A 21925-nucleotide genomic window follows, 5' to 3' on the forward strand; every position below is an offset into this window, starting at 1 on the left:
GCGTTTGTCTTGCACAGAGCGTGTTAGTTGTGTGCCTGGCTTACACATTGCTTAATACAGACAGGGTGTATAGCAATACGCAAATAACTTTACAAATGAAAAATAATTAAAAAAATTAAGGATATATATAGTGTAACACGGGGATTGACAGAGACAACTGAGGTTTGGATCCACATGCAGGTTTTATTCGGATAGTCAGGCAAGCAATGGTCTACACGGGTGCAAACAGATGTATAAAGGCAATCCAGAAACGTAGTCAAAGTAACAGGCGAGATGACGGTAGGCAGGCGGCAGACTGAGACAAAAAGGTAAACAAAGCTAAGGTCAAGAGACGGGAAAACAAGACAAGAATAATGCAGTGCAATGTCACTATACAGCTAACAAGACTCAGCAATGTGAATGAGTGAGTGTGCTGCTTTAATAGTGTGTGTAATCAGTCTTTGACAATATTCAGGTGGTGGGAGAGTTATCAGTCAGAATAAGGAAGCAAGTGTGTGTGTGTGAGCGAAGTACATGTATGAATATGTAGTCCAGAAATGGCTGATTTGGAGTCCATGATTATTGTAAATAAGATCCAGTGAACTTAGGAGTTAAGATCACTGGTGATTGTGACATATAGGATATAATAAGGATATATAGCCTATAGGACATAAATATAAAGGATTAAAATATTACAAAACATATTATTTTATAGCCTACATAAATATAGAAAACAAAGTTTCATGCCTTCTTCTCTGGAGGCTTTTTTAGTTTATTCATATGCATAACAGCTTTTGTATAATGTTGTTATTATTATTAGCAGTATTATTTATTATGTGCATATGTATATTTGTTATTTTTAAAACAAGCTTAGATTTTCTCACCTGTCAGGTTTTAGACCATATAGGGCAGAGCATGTGTACTTGGATGTAACTGTTGTTGTTTTTTAAACACACAGCGTTATTATTGTTAATTAATTCATCTAGAAATTACAACTGAATTTAGAAATAATTTTTAAACAAACATTTGAGCTTAACAAACGAAATTAATTATTTATAGGCTAATGGATGTCTGTGCCTACAAGGTTTCCCTATCAACGAAAGTGAAAGTGAAAGTTAATAATGAGGAGGCTTATCTCTCATTCTCATGCTGTAGATGCTCTGTTTAACCGTTTACTTGCTAGTGAAATGCTCAGTTTTTCCACTTACAAAGTTTGATTGTTTTTTTCTCAAAACACACCCATAACTCATTAAGAAAATAAGCTCAACCCTTTTAGACCATGCGCCACTGTGCGAAGCGGAATTTTCCATCCATAAATTAGCAAAAGTGGATTCCGAGACGCCCTAATATAGGGTATATGCCGAACTAGTGTTGTTCCCATACTGATAAACTTCCGGTGACCTGTTATTGTGATTTTTTTTGTTTTCAATTTTTTATGGTTCTTTTTACAGCATCGATGTTGTAATATCATTAAAGTACATTAAGTTAAATAAACTTCATTCATTTAGTTGTACAAGCATGAAACCAGAAAAAAAGCTTTTTACTCGCACGCGCCCGTCAGAATCGGCAGGCTAACACAAAAGCTCCATTGAACATACTGGGGTAAAATAAATGCTTATAAAGACATGGCGGGGGAAAATGTAATATAATGCAGTGCTTCTTGTACAATCTGAGACCCACTTTATATCAGATATAACTCAGCCAGTAGAGATTGCTGATTTTTTTAAAAAACTAACCTTAAACACGCCGATTTTAACATTGGCATACAGTTCCCCGGAAGCGCTTAACCAAGGTTACTGGCAAATTAAAAGTTCTATTAACATGCTTCGGCATATACCGTATTGCTTTTGCGCCCTGCGCTTTCACTTTGCGCATGGATTTTCAAAATAGAGCCCTATGACAGTCTAAGCTCATTATTTTTAATGTGACCACACCCTCAAGGCTTTGTTATTACAATTGTCCACATGAGACACATGCAGCATGTAAACTAGTTTTTAAAAAAAGCTGCGGAATCTCCATGAATACATAAGAGATATAAATAACAAAAATATATAAAAGGACCTAAAATATTATTTTGATTTAAAATAATTGTTTTTTATATTTAAAATAATATTTTGTTCTTGTGTTTAAAGCTTTTGTTGATGCATTACTTCAGTGTCTCTGAGGCATTTAGAGTTTTTTTTTTTTTTTTTTAATGCTGGATTAATCCACAAAGTTTTGAGAGGGGTGTGGATGCAGACTTGATGGACCTGCAAGCTTAGCTGCATCCAATGCTTTTAATGCGCACCCCAAACCCTACCCTTCACAGTGATACTTTCATTTAGTGGATTGTGTCTGACATTGCTAGTCTGAGATTTGCAATATCAGCTTACAAATTCAAGTCTGCACCCAGATACTATTGATACAGTAGTTTTCTGTTTTGTGATGGTTGTGGGAGTGAAATGCTTTTTGAACAAGAAAAATGTAGTACTAGAATGTATATTGTCAATAATATGGTTCAACAAAACAGCAAAACAGCTCATAAGGAAATTAATAATTAGTCATAACTAGTTGCAATTATCCTACACATTTTTTCAGTTATACATCATAACTTGTAGCAGATTTAAGTTTACAATTCAAATAAACTTTTCAGAAAATTTTGCAATTGGTAATGATGTACATGGACTATCTATCTATCTATCTATCTATCTATCTATCTATCTATCTATCTATCTATCTATCTATCTATCTATCTATCTATCTATCTATCTATCTATCTATCTATCTATCTCTGTCTGTCTATAAATATATATCATTAGAAAAGAGTGTGTGTATTTCTTCTGTTAGATTGATTGATTAACCCTCTTTTTTTTTCTTTTTTTTTTTTTGCAGGAGAGACCAGAGAAGAACGCACTTTCAGAAACTGGATGAATTCTTTGGGTGTCAACCCTCATGTCAATCATTTATATGGGTAAATCACACACATTTACTCTTCTTTTTACAGCCTGCTCTACCAAATGGTTGACCATATTTTGACTGTTTAAAATAATTACTATTACTGTCATTTAAAGAAGGACTGTTTTAAATAAAGGTTTACGCTACACAGCATTGTTGGTTTACAAAAAAAAATTAAAAATTGAACAAACATAATTCTGTTGCACACTATACTTGCTCTAAACTTAATTTTGGTTTTACTGTAAAAAAAAATACAAGAACACATGTTAAATGAGATTCTGAATTATTGTATAGCATACTTCAAAAAATTAAGTTTTTTTAGAATTTAGAATTTTAGAATTCAAAGATGTTTTATTTAGATTTTTTTTAAATAAATTTGTCTTCACTTCATATTTCAGCTTATGTTTTATGATTTTTCATACCATATGTATTAATTATGGTACTTTTACTATAAACAAACATATCAACTATTTGGTAGAGGCTGATATTTTAGAAATTATGGGATGTGTTAAAAAATGCATTGAGTCTGTTAACTGGTGACATCAGGAGTTAAGAAATGCAATCCAATTTTTTTCTTGGAGGGGCTGTTAAAGGGTTAATGTAGGATTGCAATCTGATTTTATGTCTAATTCTAATCCAGTTGAAAGTAAAGTGAATGTCTTTATGTTTTACATTTTAAGACTTTATTAGATCAGATTGAAAAAATGAAAATGATTTTTTTTACTCTCCTAGTGACCTCCAAGATGCTCTAGTTATCTTGCAACTTTATGAGAAAATCAAGGTACCTGTTGACTGGAACAACAAAGTCAACAAGCCTCCATATCCTAAACTAGGGGCCAACATGAAAAAGGTATTCATTTATCAGTAATTTTTACAAAATTTCTGGACAAATCAACAAGTTCAAACCTGCAAACAAGATATGCTTTCTAATTTGCTACTTTTCTTGTTGGATAATGTCCAGTTGTGTTTTCTGTATTTACATGCATTTGTGTGTCTGTGTGTACAGCTGGAAAACTGTAATTATGCTGTGGAACTTGGGAAGACCAAAGCCAATTTCTCATTAGTGGGCATCGGGGGGCAAGATCTGAATGATGGAAACCCAACTCTCACTCTTGCCCTGGTCTGGCAGCTCATGAGAAGGTGACACTAAAAGTATTAACATAGACAATGAGGTATAGTAGCAACATGGCTTATCGGACAATGGGCATCCATCTTGACAGTTTAGATTTTTTTAGAGATGATTTTACATGAATCACTTGATTTCCATTACATTCAGTAAAAAGGCCAACTGGAATGCACGTCCTCAATACATTTTTTTTCTAATCTGAGCAGGAGAACCTGTAACACTTGATTGAAAAAAGAAATCACACTTGTGCATGAGAAATTATAAATGGTGTATTGACATGACAGTCGTCATTTTAATCTAAAATCCGATTTTTAATATGTAACAAATATAACAATGTTATTCCACAAGTACTCATTTGCGACTCTCATATGGAAACATTGGGTCTCATTCACTAATAACAAAAACTATGGAATACACAAGACGTGTCACTCTTATAGTTTTGAAAAGTGTAATGATCAATATGGCGAATGAAGCCCTGCCTTTCAGTGCAGGAGCCAATCATCGATTGATATAGACTAGGGATGTCAACTTAAATTCCTAGATTGCCGCACCCCTGCACAGTTAAGTTCCAACCCCAATTAAATACACCTGATCAAACTAATTGAGTGCTTTAGTCTTGTTTGAAACCTACAGGTCAAGCGTGTTGAAGCACGGCTGGAACTAAACTGTGCAGGGCTGCGACCCTCCAGAAATTGAGTTTGACATCCCTGGTATAGACTGACAATACTCCAAGACATGGGCTTGGAGCAGACATTAGTTTCTGCAAATTTTGTGTGATTCAAACGTTTACAAATTAAACTAAAGAGACCGTTGTTTAATTTAAATGGTGATTCTTAGTATGAAATTTAATTGTATACTTGGCAAGTGATTTTGGAGAATTCGATGTTACCCCATTCAAATAGAATGCCTGAAGCATACTGCCCGAGAGACAATTCAAAAGGCCTAGGGCTACACTTCTCACCATGCATTGTATCTTTTCTAAACATACAGTTTAGTGTAAAATGATGTTTGTTGCTAAGAAAACTAAAACAAACAAACAAAATTATATTTTAATTGAACACATCACAATGTACAGTACACATGCATTTTCTGAAATGGCACAGCTGAAAATCTATGGTTAAAGTGCCACCCAGTGACCAAAAGCTGCTGGCACACGTAGGTACCTCTGCGGTGGCGCTACTACTGAAGTAGTTACATCTGTATATCACACTTGAGATTGGCTGTGTTGCTGTCACTGCCACTACATAAAAGTATTTTAAATACTGGAGTAATGAAGAAAAATAATTAAACATGATGACAGTGGTATGAAAGAATGAATGAATGAAAGAATGTTCAAGACCAACCGATTTAGATGAACATTTTTTTTATTTTTTTTATTCATTACAATGTTTGTTTACATATGTTGAATGCTGAATTCAGAAATGCTACCACTTTTAGTACAAGTTTATCATCAATAACATAAAATAATTATTAAGTATTATTTAAAAAAATTAAAGTATGGCGGCAACAGGCCAAATCAGTTACCAGGCCACTTGGAATCCTTCCAGTGTACTCAATGGCCAGTCCAACCCTGGTCAAAAGATGTGTTTGTTCATAGTGTCCGATGATGCAGATTAGAGGTAAAACATGTCTTTCCACTTACCTACAGGTTTCTACTTATTCTGACCCCTTAAGTATTTCTCCTTCCAGTATTACAGAAAATGTAGTAGTCATATTAACTGTTAGGATTTGTTATTTAACTAATCGTAATATTGCCAAAAATATAAATGCCTTGGTTGCCACGTGATTGTAATTATGATTTGGTACAATAGCAGCATCCAAGAATGATCTAGTCCTTTAAGAGCAAAGATGGGCCAATTTGCCAACAAATATGTGGGAAAATTATTGAAATCTTTTAAAACAATGTTACTCGAATAAAGATAGAAATACATTTGGATATTTCACCTTCAACAGTGCATAACAAAATTTAAAGATTCAAGGAATCTTGACATATTTTAGTGCATAAAGTACAAGGGCGCAAGCCTAAGATGAACAACTGTAATCTCTAAACTGTCAGGTGGCACTGCATCAAGAACTCTCATTCATCTATAAGTGATATCATCACATAGGCTCAGTGTGCTCCAGACCAAAGAAAAGAAATGATCATACATGTTACCAGCAACAAATTGTTGTGTCAGTGCCCTTGTCAGGTAACTAGCACTTCTGTGATGGCACCATTAATGAAAATACATAGAAATTTTGGAGCACAATGATGCCTTCCAGAGAAGCTTCTGCATTATTCAACAAGACAATGCAAAACCACATTTAGCAAACATTAGCAAGTCCTGGCTGTGGAGAAAGATGATACAAGTACTGGACTGGCCTGTCTGTCAAAAATGTGAAACATGTTCACATTTTAAAGTTCAAAATGCAACAGAAAATCCTTAATGGTACCCACCTTAAGACTTGTTTGCTGGAAAAATGGGACAAAATTACACCTGAAACACTTGTTGTCTTCAGCCCCTTTACATATTTTAAGAGTTGTGACAAGGAATGGCAACAATACACAGTGGTAAATGCTTTACTGTTCCAACTTTTTTTAAAATGTTTTGCAAGAACCAAAATTGGAATACGTGTTTATTTTGGGAAAAAAAAACATATATAAAATAAAAATCACGAAGAACACATTGGATAATGTTTGTTGTAATGTCTGAAATGAAATACAAGTCTTTGTAAATTTTATTATTACTTCTTTTTTTTTCAATTGTGTTTTCCATACTATCCCAACTTTTTAAATTTGGGGTTATGCAACTATTTGTTAATGAACTGTACACCCTTTGTATTTTTTATATTTTAAGTTATATACAGACAGTTTTTGTTGTTATAAAAAAATGCACAGTATCATTAAATACTATCTTACTTTTGTATCTACACCGCAATCTGATAATATCCCCTTGGCTCCTGATACTGGGTGTAGGCTATTAAATCTATTAGAATTTTTTTTCTCTCTCTTTTTATTTGACAAAAAATAAATAAATACAGGCGAAAGCAGTGGCGCAGTAGGAAGTGCTGTTGGCGTTTCTGTGTGGTTTGCATGTCCTCCCTGTGTTCGCGTGGGTTTCCTCCGTGTGCTCCGGTATCCCCCACAGTCCAAACACATGCGGTATAGGTGAATTGGTTAGGCTAAATTGTTCGTAGTGTATGAGTGTAAATGAGTGTTTATGGGTGTTTCCCAGAAAAGGGTTGCAGCTGTAAGGGTATCCGCTGCATAAAAAACATATGCTGGATAAGTTGGCGGTTCATTCTGCTGTGGCAACCCTAGAATAATAAAAAGACTAAGCCGAAAAGAAAATTAATGAATGAATAAATAAACACTTAATTTTGTGAATACTGTGAAAACTGATGGCAGCCATCTTGTGAACTGAGAAACTGGCCATCTTGTCCTTTGATGGATTGGCAGAGGCCATTTTATGAGCTGGCTACGGTCTGGACTGATGAGCAGGAGACAGGAGTATAGGTTATGCCAGCATTGGTGTAGAGTTTGAATGAGCAGCAAACTCTTTCACCAGCAGATCTTGCTGTCTGTTACACATCCCCCAAAAAAATCCATGGTGAAGGGGGAAACCAAAGAGAGCAGTGCAAAGTACATATAAACTCCATTAGCATCCCTCAAGAACCAGCACGGGTGAGGGTAGATTTTAATGGTTCATTTAGTCTATAAAAAAGTAAACGAGAGCATAACCTGGTAATTATGAAGTGTTGGCAATGTTTAAATTATCCTAAATGTGGTTCTCAAGGAAGCACTTACCTTGATACAGATGGACTAATATTGCAAACTAATAATGTTCTTTTTTATTTATTTATTTTTTTTATCTGTGTTCACTTCTAGATATACTTTAAATGTACTAGAGAACCTGGGTGATGGGCAGAAAGTCAACGATGATGTTATCGTCAGCTGGGTTAATAAGACTTTGTCACAAGCAGGAAAATCAACTAAAATATCAAGTTTTAAGGTCCACATTCTTTTATTTATTCAGTTAACATTATATATTAATATAATAAATATTATTCATAAGTTAAACAAGTACATGCATATGTTGGTTCAATGTCAGAAGTTTGTGTGAATTGTGGATTGTAGGACAAAGAGATCAGCTCCAGTCTGGCAGTCTTAGATCTGATTGACGCCATCCAGCCCAGCAGCATAAATTATGACCTAGTGAAGAGAGGAAGTCTGAGTGATGGAGACAAACTGGACAATGCAAAGTAAGATTTTATGTGTTCAGTTTACTTTAAGCAGTAGTAACTGCAGGTGTAAATGTATGAAGAAAAAACATAAATGCCATTAGATATACCAGAATTTAGGTCTATCATATTTCATAGTGTGCTAAGTTTTTATCCTTGTCTTGCAGATATGCTGTTTCCATGGCCAGGAAGATTGGCGCTCGTGTGTACGCCCTGCCTGAGGATCTAGTAGAAGTCAAACCCAAAATGGTGATGACTGTGTTTGCTTGTCTAATGGGCAGAGGTATGAAAAGGGCTTAAAATTATACTCTGTGGACAATCAAATACTGATGTCCTTACCAAAAGCCATTTTGCTGGTTGAAAGGCTTCTGGTTTATTAAATTCTTCACAACCACAATAAAAATGGCAATAGGTGTTATTTTTTTTTAACTATTATTATTATTTCTTTTCTCTTCTTTTTTTTTTTTCCTTTTTCGTTTGTAGGGCAAAGTTAAAATTGGCTAAAAGTTGTGGAAAATGATGACTGGTTCTTTTAGATCAAAAATGTAAATATAAAAATATATATACAAAGGGCGCAAATTCATATAAAATTTTAATGAATTGTAGAATGGCAAAACCATTTGTGTGTTGAATTCAATTCATTACTCTTTTTTCAGTATTGTTTATGTAAGCAATAAAATAAGTGTGTATGATTGATAGGTACAGTTTTACAGAATTCTTTAGACACAAATGTTACAACTAGCCCAACTGGATACAGCATTGCTTCTGTACAGAACATGCTTATGTTTGAATCATAGAACTGGAGTGCTTTTTTTTTTCTTAAAGATTATACATGCTACAGAATTTACCAGAAATGTTTTAACACAAACGTTTCACTAAGACACAATAACACATTCCATAGTCAAGTGTCAGTGTACTTTTGCCTTATGTTTATATATATATATATATATATATATATATATATATATATATATATATATATATATATATATATATATATATATATATATATATATATATATATATATATATGTATATATTATAATAACTCTGAATAGCTTTTTTTTTATAAAAGACCTCAAAATGAACTATGCATGATCTGTATTTCTTTTCTTTAAAGTGATATACTCCTCATTTAAAATATTTAACCATAAAATAATACATGATGTAAGTTAAAAAGATGACAAATAAACTGCTTTTGATAAACTCACATTTGGTTGGTGTCTTACATTCGCAATGTCTGTACAACTGAAAAAAAAACATCAACATACAACCAGGTATAGTATATCAGTTTCAGCAGTTTCACCTCCCTCATTTTTTTGTAAAGGCTAATTTATATTATAAGTGCACATGTGTGGTCAGGTACAGCCTTCGCACTATCACAGACCCCTCACCTTTGCTTACGCCTACGCTGGTGCACACCTCTCAAAAAATGTAACTACAGAGAGTCACGTGACGTGCTGATGAACCTAGCCGCACTCGAGTAGAGCTCCGTACATTCGGCCCCTTTCTTGTTGATTTTTCCTGTTGATTTATTAATATTACTTTCTCAGATAGCACACAGTTGGAAACAGCATGAGTTGTTTTTCTAAGTTGATTAAGAAAAAATCCAAGCCTCAGGTGGACAAGATGGCGAACACTGTAGCGCACTGAGGATATTCTAAAGAGTGAGATGACTGTGATGCAGAACGAGTTCGCTTCTCATATGTCAGTTGTTCAGTCAATGTGCTCCAAACTGGATCTTCTAACAGGGGAAATGAGAGAACAAAAGAAAGATGTCGCAGACCACGATAGACGAGTAACCGAGCTAAAGCAACAGGTAGTGGATTTACAGGATCGTAGTAGGCGCAGCAATTTACGTCTGATTGGATTGCCCGAAGGTGCCGAAAAAGACGACCCGATGGGTTTTATTGAAAAGATCGCTGCCGATGTGGCTCCCGTCTCTAGCGGGAAAAGATATTGAAGTGGAACGAGCGCATCACGTGTACACAAGGCTGTCCTCAGATCGCGCTAAACCATGGGTTTTCCTCTTTAAATTACTTCGGTACACATGATGGTCATGATGGAAATTTGTGCAGATTAACTTTGAGCCCGCCAGATGGCATTTTAACCCTAAATTGTTACAGGATGAAAACCTTTGCTGTCAAATCAGAAATAAATTTGCTGAGTTTATTGAAATTAACAAAGGTTCAATTTGAACACTGAAATGAACACTTTGGAATGCAGTTAAAGGATTTATAAGGAATAACTCAATTTCATATGCCTCCTTTCTTCAGAAAAGCCGTCACAAAAAGATTGCTAAACTAGAATTACAGCTCCAGAATCTGACTAGAGATGATCAATGTTGTTTTTCAAACAATACACTCAGCAAAATTTGACAGTTAGGTCTGAACTCCAGGGCAAAATCCCTCATTCAAAGATCCAAGCAAAATTATTATTTTCAAAGGAGCAGACCAAGCCATCTTTTAGCTCTAAGACTACGCAACAGTGAAAAGTTCGCTAATATCTCAGCAGTAAAATCCCAATCTGGGCTCATTGTGACAGACCCCAAAGATATTAACATCGTCTTTCGTTCTTTTTTCTCTAACCTTTACACTTCTTCTACTAATGGCATCCCTGACTCTTTTGTATCTTTTCTCTCTAGTCTTGATTTACCTAGGTTGTCAGATTTAGATGCAGAATATTTGGCAGAGCCGATCACTTTACAAGAGCTGGAATCAGCAATTCGAGCTATGCACAAGGGTAAATCTCCAGGCATAGATGGTATTCCAATCGAATTGTATATTACTTTTTGGTCAGATTTAGTGCCCTTTATGTTAGATATGATAAATTTTTCAGTTACAGAGTGCTTTTTTCATCCATCTATAAATATGGCTGTTATTTCTCTCCTGTTAAAAAAAAGATAAAGATCCGACCTCTTGTTCTAGCTACCGGCCAATTTCTTTGATTGGGACTGATGTTAAATTATATGCTAAAGTACTATCTTGTCGTTTAGAAAAATTCATAAATATGCTAGTCCATCATGACCAAACAGGATTTATCAAATCTCGCTCCGCTACGGATAATTTGCGTAGATTATATCATATTATGAATTCATCAGATATGTTATCTTCTCCCGCTGCAGTATTATCTCTAGATGCAATGAAAGCTCTCGACCAACTAGAATGGAACTATTTATGGGCAGTTTTACAACATCTGGGCCTAGGATTGAGTTTTATAAACATGATAAAAGTCCTGTACGCCTATCCAGCAGCTACTGTACTCACAGGCTGTGTTTGTTCCAATCCATTTTTTATACATCGAGGTACTCGTCAGGGTTGCCCTCTCTCTCCTCTCTTATTTGCCCTATCCTTGGAACCTTTAGCCCAAGCAGTCCGACAATCTGAACTATTTCTCCTATATCTATACGGAATACTTATCATCATATTTCTTTGTTTGCTGATGACATCTTAGGGCCCTATCATACACCCGGTGAAATGTGGCGCAAGGCGCGGCACAATAGTCTTTTGCTAGTTTCAGCTTGGCGCAAGAGTTCTTCTGAGGCGTTGCACCACGCTGTTTAAATAGCAAATGCATTAGCGCTCATATGTGCGCCCATAGGCATTCTGGTCTAAAAAGGAAATATCTGAGGCGCACTGCTGCCGCGTTGCTATTTTGAAAAACTAAAATAGATTTTTCATTAGACCAAAACAAACCTGGTCTAAACTCCGGGTTGCGCCTCGCTTACACACTGCTTAATACGCACCAGAGAGCAATAGGCAAATATCTTTACATATGAAAAAATTTTAATATTAAGGATATATATATAGAATATAATAGGAATAGATATAGGATATAAATATAAAGAATTAAAATATTACAGAACATTATTTTCTAGCCTACATAAATATGAAAAATCACTGCTTTTATGTCTTCTTCATCTCGGGAGGCTTTTTCAGTTGATTCATAACAATTTGCTTTTGTATAATGTTATTATTATTAGCAGTATTATTTATTATATCCATATTTATATTTGTTTTATTAAAACAAGCTTAGATTTGCCCACCTGTCAGAAATTAATTATGTGCAGGCTAATGTATGTCTGTGGGTACAACATGTTTCCCTATCCATGAGAGCGAAAGTGAAAGTAAATAATGAGGAGGCTCATCTCTCATTCTCCTGCTGCAGATGCTCTGTCTAACTGTTTTCTTACTAGTGAAATGCTCAGTTTTTCAACTTACAAAGTCTGTCATGTAAATAGCAAATGCACTATGGCACAAAGGGAAAAGGAGATGAGACGAGAGATGATTGGTTTATTCAAAAAGGGAAAAGGTCATGAGATGAGAGATGATTGGTTTATTCTCAAAACTGTTAAACCATGTGCCACAGCACAAAGTGGATTTTCCTGTCCTTATATTAGCAAAAGTGGATTCGGACACACCCTTAATGTTTTTGCGCCCTACGCTTTGGGCCTGGATCCTCAAAATAGAGCCCTTGGGGTTCATTGTCATTTTTTTTTTCATCAAACCAAGCGCAAAAACACATGAGGAGGAAATAAGTCATAATCATAAGACATAATCTTTAACCTAATGACTTTTATTAAAAATGTTGACAGAGATTTTGTGAAATAATAATAACAGCGGAGCATTAATTAAATGCATATTTCCTGTGGAGCGATGGATTGAGGTAGCCTGATATTTTATTTGACAGAAGAAAAAGAAAACATGATTGGATAAACAGCGGGCCCTCAGCCTCCTCCACTGGACCAGCTCCTTCTTCTGGTACAAATGTCTTGAAAAGAAACGGTTTGCAGGAGATTGCTTACAACCCATTATAAAAGAAAAAAAATAAGTGATAATGGCATTGATTTCACTTCTAATCTTTAGTTTAGCAGTTCAGTTCTTTATTATTTTTTAGCATTTGTTGTTTAAGCACTTTAAGCAATTGTTATTGTTTAAAAAAAACACTTTATTTGACAGTACTTTTAAATAAATGGTGCAAAGCATAATCTCATATCTCAGTCTGTTTACCATTTTTTTAAATCACTTTAAGCTCTTGTTACTTTATTTTTGTCATTATCATCAATATTTTAAGTCTTTCTGTGCAGTTTCTCTCCACTAACACCCCCTCCCCCCAAAAAAAGTTCAGTTTTTTTACTTTAACCCCTGGTGAAATGCTCATTTTTTCCAATTAGACTTACTTTACGTCCAGTAATTAGCGAATGCGCTTATGGAGCGATGCAGCTGGCTCTTAAAGGTAATGGGAGATGAGACTCTAATTGGTTTATTGTCAAAACACACCTATAACTCATTAAGAAAATAAATTCAACCCTTTTAGACTATGCGCCACGGCACAAAAACTTGATGCATGTGTTTCATGATATATATGGGATGGGAAACGTCCTCGCATTAAACTGACTACTTTACAACTATGTAGATTACATGGAGGTCTTTCTTTTCCCAATTTTAGACTGTACGCACAAGCTTTTCCCCTCTGCCCTTTATCAGTTTGGTTTGATCCTGCACTTCTGTGTCTTGGAGAGCAATTGAGGAATCTTTTGTTAATCCATATAAATTAAATTCTCTTGTTTTTTCAGGGGTCCCACTTAAACAATGTAAATCTCATTTTGAGATCCTATTGTAACCCATCTCCTCTTTACATGGAGGGATGTAGAAAGACGTTTAAAACTAATCACAAAATGTCATAGGCATTCACCTATTTTCCGTAATAATAATTTTCTGTCACGCGGTACTCCATTTCATTTTCCGCAATGGTCTCATAATAAAGTAAACACTTTAGGAGATATCTATGATGACAATGGTTAAAAATCTTTCCAGAACCTTAAAACTCAATATAATTTGCCAGGCACCTCCTTTTTTGGTTTCTGCGCATTAGATCAGCTCTCCTGGCTTATGGGGTACCTTGGAACTCTCAACTATCTATTGACCCATTACGTAAATTACTCCTTCCTTCTGACAAGTCTCCCTCCTCTGCTTCAGTTATCTATCTCTTTCTTCTTGAGCATTCATACAAACCTCTACCTATTACAACTGTTTGGGCTAAGGACCTTAATGAGGATGTACACATTTTATTTTCAGATCAGGTATGGGAGAGGTTTAAAATGTCTTCTAGAAATCCTAATCACCAAATGGAAATTGCTGCATAGGTTCTACTTGACTCCAAATAATCGTTTGTATATGAATCTCTCACCTTCTTCTAATTGTAATCTCTGTTTACAAGGATCTTTAGGAACTTTTTTGCATTTCTTTTGGGAATGTCCCTCTCTCTCTCCTTTCTGGACTCATACTTGTTGGGAACTGAGATATGTTTGACTTTTCATCATTTTTTCATGAATGACTTTTGGGACCTCACTTTGTCCGTTCAACAAAGATGTCTTTTGTTAACTGCTCTCACAGCAGCAAAAAAAATTGCTGGTCAATCGCTGGAATCCTCCTCATACCATGGACAGACGAACCTGGACTGTTTATTTGTTGGACATTCTCTCGATGGAACTCTCCCATATACATGGTGCTAATATGAAAACTGTCAGTATATGGCGTTCAGCCTTTGATTTTGTGTCATCCTTTTTGAAGTCTTTGTAAAATTCCTTTGTAAAATTATTTGATATGTTTATTTATTTATTATTATTTTATACTTTTGAATTCTACCAGGGCTGGGATGGGTGGGAGTGGGTTTTAAATTTACACTTGTTTTTTTTCCGTTTTATATTGTTTCCTGAAAAACTCAATAAACAGTTGTTAAAAAAAAAAAGTGTAACTACACATAATCATGATGATGCAAAGTGCAAGCTCTGTAACTGGAATATGACGGATCAAAATGCAGGTTTGTTAGAATGGTCAGGCAAGCAATGGTCAAAACAGGGGCAAACAGATGTATACAGGCAATCCAGAATTGCAGTCAATAGGCAGGCAGATGCTTAGATGCAGGGAGCAGACAGTAGACAAATAAACCAAGGCGAAGATCAGAAAAACATGGCAAAGCAAGACAAAAGAAAAGTAGCGTCACAAACAGTAGACAAGACTCAGCCGTGAGTGTCTCAAAGTGTGCCGTATACAGTTGAAGGCAGAATTATTAGCCCCCCTTTAAATGTTTTTACTTTTTAAATATTTCCCAAATTATGTTTAACAGAGCAAAGAAATTTTCACAGTATGATAATATTTTTTCTTCTAGAGAAAGTCTTATTTGTTTTATTTTGACTATAATAAAAGCAGTTTTAATTTTTTTGACACTATTTTAAGGACAAAATTATTAGCCCCTTTAAGCTACATTTTTTTTCGATAGTCTACAAAATAAACCATTGTTATATAATAACTTGCCTAATTACCGTTACCTGCCTAGTTAACCTATTATTAAATTATTAAATTTTTATTTAATTTTATTTCATATCATTTGATGAGCATTGGTCCACTCTCTGTATTACTGCCTGACTGCCAGTCTGGGTTTCAACCATGGTTTCAACAAGGTCTAATGCTGACAAAATGGGGTGTGTACTTACTTTTCACTACTCTACAGATGCTCACCTCTTTTTGTGTTTAAACCTAATTAAGACTGAAGATTTTTCACATGGCATGCTTTTACGTGCTTTATACATGTTGAGAGATCGAGTTGATTGACTTGATTAGCGAATATGTCTTGACATGATTCACAAAGACGTGATTTAGTAAAGCGTGAAGTCATGTATCATTTTAATTGTTGCATTATTCTGAATGTAAATCACCTCGTAAATCTATGCGCCATGGGTCTTGCAGGCATTTGGTAGACTTGTCCCTCATTCCTTATTTCTGTCATCTGTTAAGGTAAGCGGTCTGTGTGCATGAGAGTGATACACTTATTAAATATGTCTTATGATTAGTGCTGTCAAAATTAACGCGTTAATGCATGCGATTAATTTAAAATAACGCGTGAAAAAAATTTACGCAATTAACAGTTTCGTTTTTTTTTTCCCTGTTGTGGCCAGGAGCAGACGCTGGGCAGTTTCCCACTGTTTCGACATACTTTTTGGGCTGGGCTGAACATCTTATGATCTGATCGGCCCATAAAACACTTAGCAGACTGTCATGTTTTTCTGCCTCAGTGATTGACAGTGCTGTGAGGTGTCACGCTCTGAAAGTAAGATGTTTTTTTTCCGGACAGAGCGGCCGTGTGACATCTGCAGCCCATTGGTTCTTTTCTTTATTGACATTGGGCTGACCCAATCACAAACTTCCATGTTGGGCCCTGTGTAATGTAAGTGTGTATTTGAGAGTCCCACCTGTTTCTTACGCGCGGGTCCGCGCCGCGGGGGAGCAGGCTTTTGCGTCTGCACTCTGCAGCGGGGCAAAGATCAATATATTCCTGACTATCTACAGTAGTTACCTATCTGTTCTTTCTGATCTTTTAGTCTGCACCACGGCCCGTGGCAACTTCCTCCTGCTGTTTCCTTAACCTGCAAGTCTTTATTTTACAAATTATAAAGAGTGTTTGCTTCTCAAGCTCTATGAGGAGTGTCAGTCATGTATTTTAAGATGCACTCGGTCAGAAGACAAGCGCAGGAGATATCATGACATTGTGTTTTTTATCATCAGCATGATGTAGGCTTATAGTGACAATAATATTTATACAATATGGTTAATATAATGATATTTATATATGACCAAACTAGTGTGCAACTTAAGCATTTTTTTTTTACATTTAGTTTTGTAGTTGAGGCCCAAACAAATATTTCTTGCATTTTTCAATTGTTTAAGTTAATTTGATTGACAATGTAAAATCTTTTAGCTACATTTGATGTTTCATTGTTGGGTAAACATGTTTTTTAAGAGTCTCTGACACATTGCTTTTATAATTTATCTTTATTTTATTAATCAACATTAACTGTGTGCGTCAGCAGGCAGTTTTTATGTTCATTATTTATTACGCTCCCTCAAAACACACAGGCACCCACATTTCCAGTGTGAATTATAATTTTATTTTAATATTGAATAAAATAAAATGTAGTTTTTTAATTTATCAACTCTCGTTATTTCCTATATATGGCTTTTGTGCTTTTATAGAATGGGAGTTGGTAAACCTATTCAAGGGCATGCACAGATTTTTAATACTTTATTATTGTTATAATTTTCCATATCTGCAATGCGTGTATTTTGGCATTTTTTTTTGCAGTCCACATAGAATCCAACATGGAAATCAATTTTTTCTTTATTGGCATTGATTGTTTTGAAATTCAAATGTCATTAACATGCAGGTGTTTTAATTTCCGTAATAAATATGGCTGTCAAGCCAGGATTTTGATGGTTTATTGTGGGTATGCTTTTTACTAGAAAAATCTGTGTTACAAGTTAAACAAAAATTCTAATGAGTTATATTTTGAATTTAAATAGTATTTTTCTTGCGTTTACATTAATTTTACACTCGAATAGCTAAAATTACAAGTTTCAGTCTTTTAAATGAGATTAATTGCGATTTTATATATATTTTTTAAAGTGCGATTAATAAGTTAATTTTTTTTAATCGATTGACAGCACTACTTATGATAATACAATGTAGGCACATTTATACATAGTTTTAAAACTTTTACAACAACCGTAAAGCAAAATGTGTATTTTCCACATAAAAAACTATCCAAAAGGCACATAGGTCTGTGTTTTTGCATATTTATTTTTTATAATATATAGTGTGGATTATAATATAATAAACAGGAAGAGTAAATCTTTGTCATAGACCATGTTTCTAAAAATAAGCTTGAAATGTTCTCTGTAGCAGGGTTGTGCTGACAGGTGAGCGCCCTGAAAACACTGTAGTCCATTTATAGCCTAATGTTAGCTTTTCAATTCTTGCGTTTGCATTTAAGACCCAAAAGTGGTCAAAGTTGTATTTTCTTGTGAGGATTATCCGGCTGGACAAATAAACCATGTTTGAACACAAAGCTTAATATTTGCAATCTTCGAAAAGCCTATAGGAAAATACTATGGGGATTTTATCGAGGGAACCAGTTTTATGCTAGCAGCCGATTAGCCTACAAGGTGACGTCATAGTTCCTCCACTCTATAACAACGTGACGCTAGCAATGTCTGTCTGTGCTCTGAACGGTTTTTCCTGTTAACAATTTCTTTTCCTGTTAACTATTAATAGGATCATTTGGGGATCCTGTGTCATGAGTGTAATATTTAGAAGAGTTACAAGAGGGCGCTATTGTTCTGTATAAACACATCACAGCATTTTCTACAGTGTTATTTTAAATTAATAGGACTAAAACAGTAAATAAATAAGCTTTTACATTTACAGTTTTTATTTATATTTTTGTTGTTTATTATATTTTACTACCTATTTTTTTTGTCTTAATTACTGTACATAAATAATAAATTAATAATTAAATTGGCCTAAATAATAATTTCAAGACGCTATCAGCGAAACATGGAGAAACGGTCTGGCGCTATTTTTATATATACTTACTATAATTTAAAAGAAAGCTGTAAAGTGGGCTATATTATTGTCTTCCGTCTCTGTCACTTGCGGTTTAATGCCGCATTGCGCAAGATGCGAGACAGCAAGGCAATATTGACCTTTATTATAGGCTAAAGGTTACTATAGTATATAACAATCTTGTTTTTACATATAGTTTTGCATTAATTTGCATAGACATTTTATAGTTTATATAGGTCTAAAATGAATGCCTCAGTACAGTTCGTAGTAATTATTTAAAACAAACCAACATTTTTAATGATGGATTTGGGTGTCACAAAATACTTTTTAAACCAATGTTTTATTATTATTATTATTATTATTATTATTTAATGTGAACAACACTTAATAAAAAAAATTAAATGTATTTATTACACCACCTTATTGGGGAAAAAAAAAACTTGTATTAATTACAGTGCTTCCTGCAGGTTTGAAATATACTTGCGGTGGTAGCCGGATTGAAACACACTATTTACCCATATCACATAAATAAATAACTATATGCAACATCCAACCCAAATTAATTTTTTAATAATAATCTTAAGGGCTGCACGGTGGTGCCGCTGTGGCGACCCCACATTAATAAAGAGACTAAGCCAAAAAAATGAATGAATAATAATTGTATTTATTATGAATTTTTTTCTCTTTTCAACAGGTTAACGTTAAAAAAAAAAAGACTGAAATAAAAAAGAAATACTTTATGCTATTAATGAGCCTAAGCACCCAGTGACAGGTAAAATCAGCTTCTTTTTATTAAGTTAAAAGCAAATTAGTATGCCAAAGCATTTTAGATATGTAAATAAAATAGCCTATGTAACCTTGGGATTTTGTGTTTCCATGTTTGTGAAAAATACTGGAGAAATATTTCCCCCATCTCAAGATAGACGCTGTCAAACATTCAGCCCAAATGCTCCGGAGAGACCTGAAACATTTTCTTTCCCTAGGCTATATGAAACTTAATAGATAATTATCTTTTATCTTAAAATATAATTTGAAAATGGTGCATATTATTTGGTTATTTTAAGTAAAGGAAATCTTGAAGTGTTCCAGGTCATAAGAGCAAATAGACTGATAAAATATAGGCTAGTCTATCGTTCCGCTCCCATCACAGCAGCTATCCACATCAAACACAATTCACATCAGCTTTAAGAAAAATATTTATCATATATTTGATAAAAGTAGTATTGCTAAATGTTTTCATATTTCCACTATCTGATTCTTCCAAAGCAAAAGCTACGATTTAAAATAATAAATATAATTCTATTAAAGCTTCATTTAAAATTTCATTTTCACACAAGAGATAACAGGATAATGACTGTAGGAAAAAAAGAAGTGTATATCTAAATATATGTTTTCAAGATTTATTTTTTAAGCTTAAAGTTAAGTGCATTTTTAATCGCTGATGTTTCTGTTGACATCAAGTGCCATCAATAACCGTTTATAAAGTAAAATTTTAAATTGAACCGATAACTTTAAAAAAAAAATTATTATAACACAACACAAAATCAGAGATACATAAGAACTAGTCAGTAAGGATACAGATAGATACTTAAAAGATTAGGGAGAAAAGAAAAAGGGGACATTTGCAAAGTTATATTTTAAAACAATATATATATATATATATATATATATATATATATATATATATATATATATATATATATATATATATATATATATATATAAAATAATAGAAAAAAATAGAAAATAAAAGAAAAAAATAGGGGGGGGGGGGGGCAATTGGGAGATGTCTCATATACTTATCGTGTATGTAATGTAGGTGTTTATTAAATCTATGTTGTATGTTTAAAGTTACTCATGTAAAATTGTTAGAATTGGGTTCCATGTTGCTTCAACTATGTTTATCTGGAGTCTAAGGCAATGAGATATTCTTTCCACTTCATAAATTTCTCTAATATTTTTTATCCTTTGATCATACATAGGTGGATCTGATCTGAGTCAGTTAGACGTAATATATTTTAGTGCTGCAGAGAGCAATATTTTAAATAAATAAATAAATACTTTTTCGCTCCCCCATGCTCTCAGGCACAAGAAGACTGCCACAGCTGGATCAAAGGGAATATCAATACAAAATATGTCTCCAAGTACCTTATAGAAATCATTCCAAAATTGCTGCAGTTTTGGGCAATACCGAAAGATATGAGAGTGGTTCCCTAAATTATCACCACATTCTCTTCAGCATCTATTAGATGAGCCTATTCTTATCTTTGCTACAATTTGTGGGGTGCAGAAATATCTTGTAATGATTTTTCACTTAAATTCTCTCCATACATTTGACTTTGTGACTCTATGGGCTTTTGAGCATATATCAATCTAGTTTTCTGTGTAATCTTTACCTGCCTTTCTGCCTCCTATCGTTCTTTATATGCAAAAGTATAATATGGACGATATGGTAGCAGACTTTTATATAATTTAAAAATTATTTGCTTACCAGTAGTCCTCATCTGTATTTTTATCATTAACTTCTCTATTTCATTTGGATTAATGATATTCTCCCATTCTTTGTTTTGTAAGAAAATCTCTTACTTGTAAATATCTGTAGAAATCTGTTCTTGGTAATTGTATTTCTTCTACTAATTGTTCAAATGATTTTAAATAGTTTTTGTTGATAAGCTTATATACGAAATTTAGTCCATTATTTGACCATTTTTTAAAATCTAATATCTAATACTGATGGTATGAATGCATTTAGTGTACTTATACTAGATAATGGGGAAATTGAATGATTGATTTTTAACGAATTTTTAATCTTTTTCTATATTTTTAAAGTAACTCTTGTCCATTTGCCCATTTCTACATTACCCCTGCTGGAGTCTGTAAAAAGGAGAGAAGACAGAGAAAACTGACAGATACTTTTCTCCATATTTAATCAATATTTATCAATATTGTTTTTCAACCATGCTTCTATTGGTTTTAGCTGTGCGGCCCAATAATAAAGTTTAAGATTGGGAAGACCTATCCCACCGCCCTTTTTTTTTTTATCAGTTGTAGTGTTTTATATTTTATTCTTGGACTTTGCCCTGCCCAAATAAATTTTGAGATCTGCCTTTCTAGTTTCACCAACATATTTCTGGGGATTTCTATGGGTAGCATTTGAAAGAGGTAAAGGTGTCTGGGTAATATATTCATTCTTATACTTTCCATATGGTCAAAGAGGGATAGAGGGGTATCCGACCATCTTTGGATACATCTGATTAATTTAGG

At 34.0% G+C, this 21925-nt stretch overlaps 1 protein-coding gene across 1 annotated transcript in view; it reads left to right on the forward strand.

The window, feature by feature from the left end:
• pls3 (plastin 3 (T isoform)) overlaps positions 1 to 8956 on the forward strand; it is a 62111-nt gene extending 53155 nt beyond the window's left edge. The window contains 6 exon segments of the mRNA NM_001002326.1: positions 2851 to 2929; positions 3646 to 3763; positions 3920 to 4053; positions 7908 to 8031; positions 8157 to 8281; positions 8428 to 8956. Coding sequence (NP_001002326.1) covers positions 2851 to 2929; positions 3646 to 3763; positions 3920 to 4053; positions 7908 to 8031; positions 8157 to 8281; positions 8428 to 8560 — 713 coding nt within the window. The 3' untranslated portion in view covers positions 8561 to 8956.
• The last annotated feature ends 12969 nt before the right edge of the window (positions 8957 to 21925 follow it).

The sequence above is a fragment of the Danio rerio genome, chromosome 14 (assembly GCF_052040795.2).
Source record: "Danio rerio strain M-AB ecotype USA chromosome 14, GRCz13ab, whole genome shotgun sequence".
NCBI classification, from domain to species: domain Eukaryota; kingdom Metazoa; phylum Chordata; class Actinopteri; order Cypriniformes; family Danionidae; genus Danio; species Danio rerio.